Raw genomic sequence first — 2,549 nt, 5'->3', positions numbered from 1 at the left:
ATCGTATCGTGACCCCTTTGTTATGATATGTATCGTATCGCCAAATTCTTGCCAATACACAGCCCTAATAGACAAACACCTTCAATCCAGTGGGGTGTGGTTTGCCTGTACATACTGGCACACCAGGTATTGACCAGTAAATGGAACCAATTGGTTATCAATGCATAATTTTTTTTTGTTTTAGACAGACTCAGACATCCTATCAACACCAATCATACATCAGTATCTGAGTTTTCATCAACAATTTGAAGTAAAAGTGTCTCTGCTCTGAATGTCTCCCTTTCTTGTCCTTTAAAAAACAGGATAAAATGAAGAAAATAACTTAATGTGTCCGCTACGGAGGACATTTTTTAAATGATTAAATACWATGCAAAATTAAAGTTAAAATAAGTCAGACACTGTTTTAATGTGTTGATTAGAGACTTTGTTCAGTAAAAAGTATGATGCACTTACCTTTCCTCTTCCCATAAAACGTTCTTTCACTGAGGGACAGCATTTTCCTGAATGAGGAAGAGAAAGRTGCCTAAGCCCCACCCCTACAAATCTGGTATCATTGAAAAGCACTAAATGTCCTCTGTAGATACCAAAAGGAGTTGATTCAGTGGCATGAAGTTGGTGAGAGATATTCAGGTTTACAAATGYCCTCTACGGAGGACCAATTTGAACTGTTTGTAGTCAGGAGGATATCACATCGACAGTTTTCTCCGCTTTAATTTAAGACATTTTATACAAATTGGATAAGAAATAAGGGCGCTACAAATATATTTTTGACAGATTGATGTGAATCCCTTATTGGAACTGTATTGTTTTGTTGACATGACTCAATGCATAGTAATGGCGCCTGTGGAGGTGCATCACTATAGCGGCTAACAGGCGATGAACAATCCAGTAACAGGCCAATACCAGGAACGGTCATATCCTCCCAAATGAGACGACTAATGATCCGATCACTACCATACTGGTCAATTTATGGTTGTCACCCATCAAATATTTTATTTTAATTGAAATTATTACAATTTTATGAGTTGGTTGATTATAAGATTTTGTTGATTATGTATAGGGCTCATAAAAATGTATTGCCTTTGAATATTTAATCTAATTTTGTTAAGAGGGAAAGTTGTTATAATTTGAAAAGATTTGAAATGTTTATAAAACCTAAAATTTGATTAAACTTGAAGGATAGATGTACCTCAAGGAATAAGATTGTGGAAWAACTTGGACAGCGATTATAAAAATGCTGACTCGATTAATGTATTTAGTAGAATGATAAAAGTTAAATTGTTGAAAAGATATGAAACTAAACAATATGTATTTATTTAAAAAAGGCAGATATAAATTTTTTCTTCTTCTGCTTCCTTTCATTTTGAGATTTGTTTCTCTAGTTGTATTGTAATTTTTGTTTTTAATCTAAATGAATAAACTATTAAACTTTAAAAGTTCAGGGGGAAGGAGCAGTTTACAGCAGGGGCCAATGACGATTTGAGTGATAAAACAAAAAATACAAAAACATGCTCAAATCAAAACACAGCCAAATGTAAAAGCATCACACTTAAAAGACTACAAACGCTGCAGCGGTCTGTAACGGCGTCTCTTCCCTCCACAGAGGCTGACCGACGTGTTCCGGCGGTACGACACGGACCAGGACGGCTGGATCCAGGTTTCATATGAACAGTATCTTTCCATGGTCTTTAACGTGGTATAACGCACATGAAGAACCCAGAAGAGCACAACTGGATAGAACCGTGCCAAAGCTCCCGGCACCCTCCGGATGTCTGCCGTGGTGGACACTACTTTTTATTTTTTAAAGCTACTTTCAGCCTGAGTTGGGCTATTTATTATAAAACTATGATCTTAAGGCGAGGAAAGTTCAAAGCTTGATGTTTGTTATTAAAAAATAAAAAAATCTCGTGTTTTGTTTGTTGGCAAATCTGAACAATGTCAGTGGGGGGGTCTTGGGGTAAACGTACAGAGATGTCTGTTTGTGTTGACAATGTTTTAATAGATTTAATTTGAAAAAAAGTAYATGTACCTGTTGAAAAAAAACTGATGCATTGTAAATATGATTTAAAATGCATTGCATGCCTTTCAGGGAAGTCTCCCCCATCGAAGCATGCGTCCCCCCTCTTTAACCTCTTGACTTCCCTGTCCTCTTTGCTCAAAGCCATGTTTACAAAACTGTGAAAGCAGCTCAGCTTTAGGATTCACTTACATGCCAGCTTACACGCCATCTTTGTACAGATTTTTAACAGCAGATCAAGGAGGTAGACGACGAGCTTAATGCCTTTAGTGTGTTTTTTTTCTGTGCATGATGCCTTAAAAGATGTAAAAGTGGACAAAGAAATGAATCTTTTATTAAATAAATGACATCTGATGTTTGGTTTGTGCTTATTTTAGTGGGTAAATATAATTTCTTAATTCTAATCCAGTAAAATTTGCCTAGTTTTAGCTGCTATTGTTTGGTAAAACTRCTTAGCTGTGACAGCCATCTTCAATGGCTTTAACTCTGAGTTGTAGATGTACTAACAAGAAAAATGGGCAAAAACAAATCT

At 36.1% G+C, this 2,549-nt stretch overlaps 1 protein-coding gene across 1 annotated transcript in view; it reads left to right on the top strand.

The window, feature by feature from the left end:
• Positions 1-2,376, top strand: part of pdcd6 (programmed cell death 6) — a gene marked incomplete at its 5' end in the record, with an annotated part of 18,889 nt that extends 16,513 nt beyond the window's left edge. Inside the window, 1 exon segment of the mRNA XM_014026563.1 lies at positions 1,604-2,376. Coding sequence (XP_013882017.1) covers positions 1,604-1,702 — 99 coding nt within the window. The 3' untranslated portion in view covers positions 1,703-2,376.
• Positions 2,377-2,549: the final 173 nt, after the last annotated feature.

This window comes from Austrofundulus limnaeus, unplaced genomic scaffold, assembly GCF_001266775.1.
Source record: "Austrofundulus limnaeus strain Quisiro unplaced genomic scaffold, Austrofundulus_limnaeus-1.0 Scaffold567, whole genome shotgun sequence".
Taxonomy (NCBI): domain Eukaryota; kingdom Metazoa; phylum Chordata; class Actinopteri; order Cyprinodontiformes; family Rivulidae; genus Austrofundulus; species Austrofundulus limnaeus.
The sequence above is the reverse complement of the archived record's forward strand: the minus strand, read 5'-3'. Positions and strand labels throughout refer to the sequence as shown.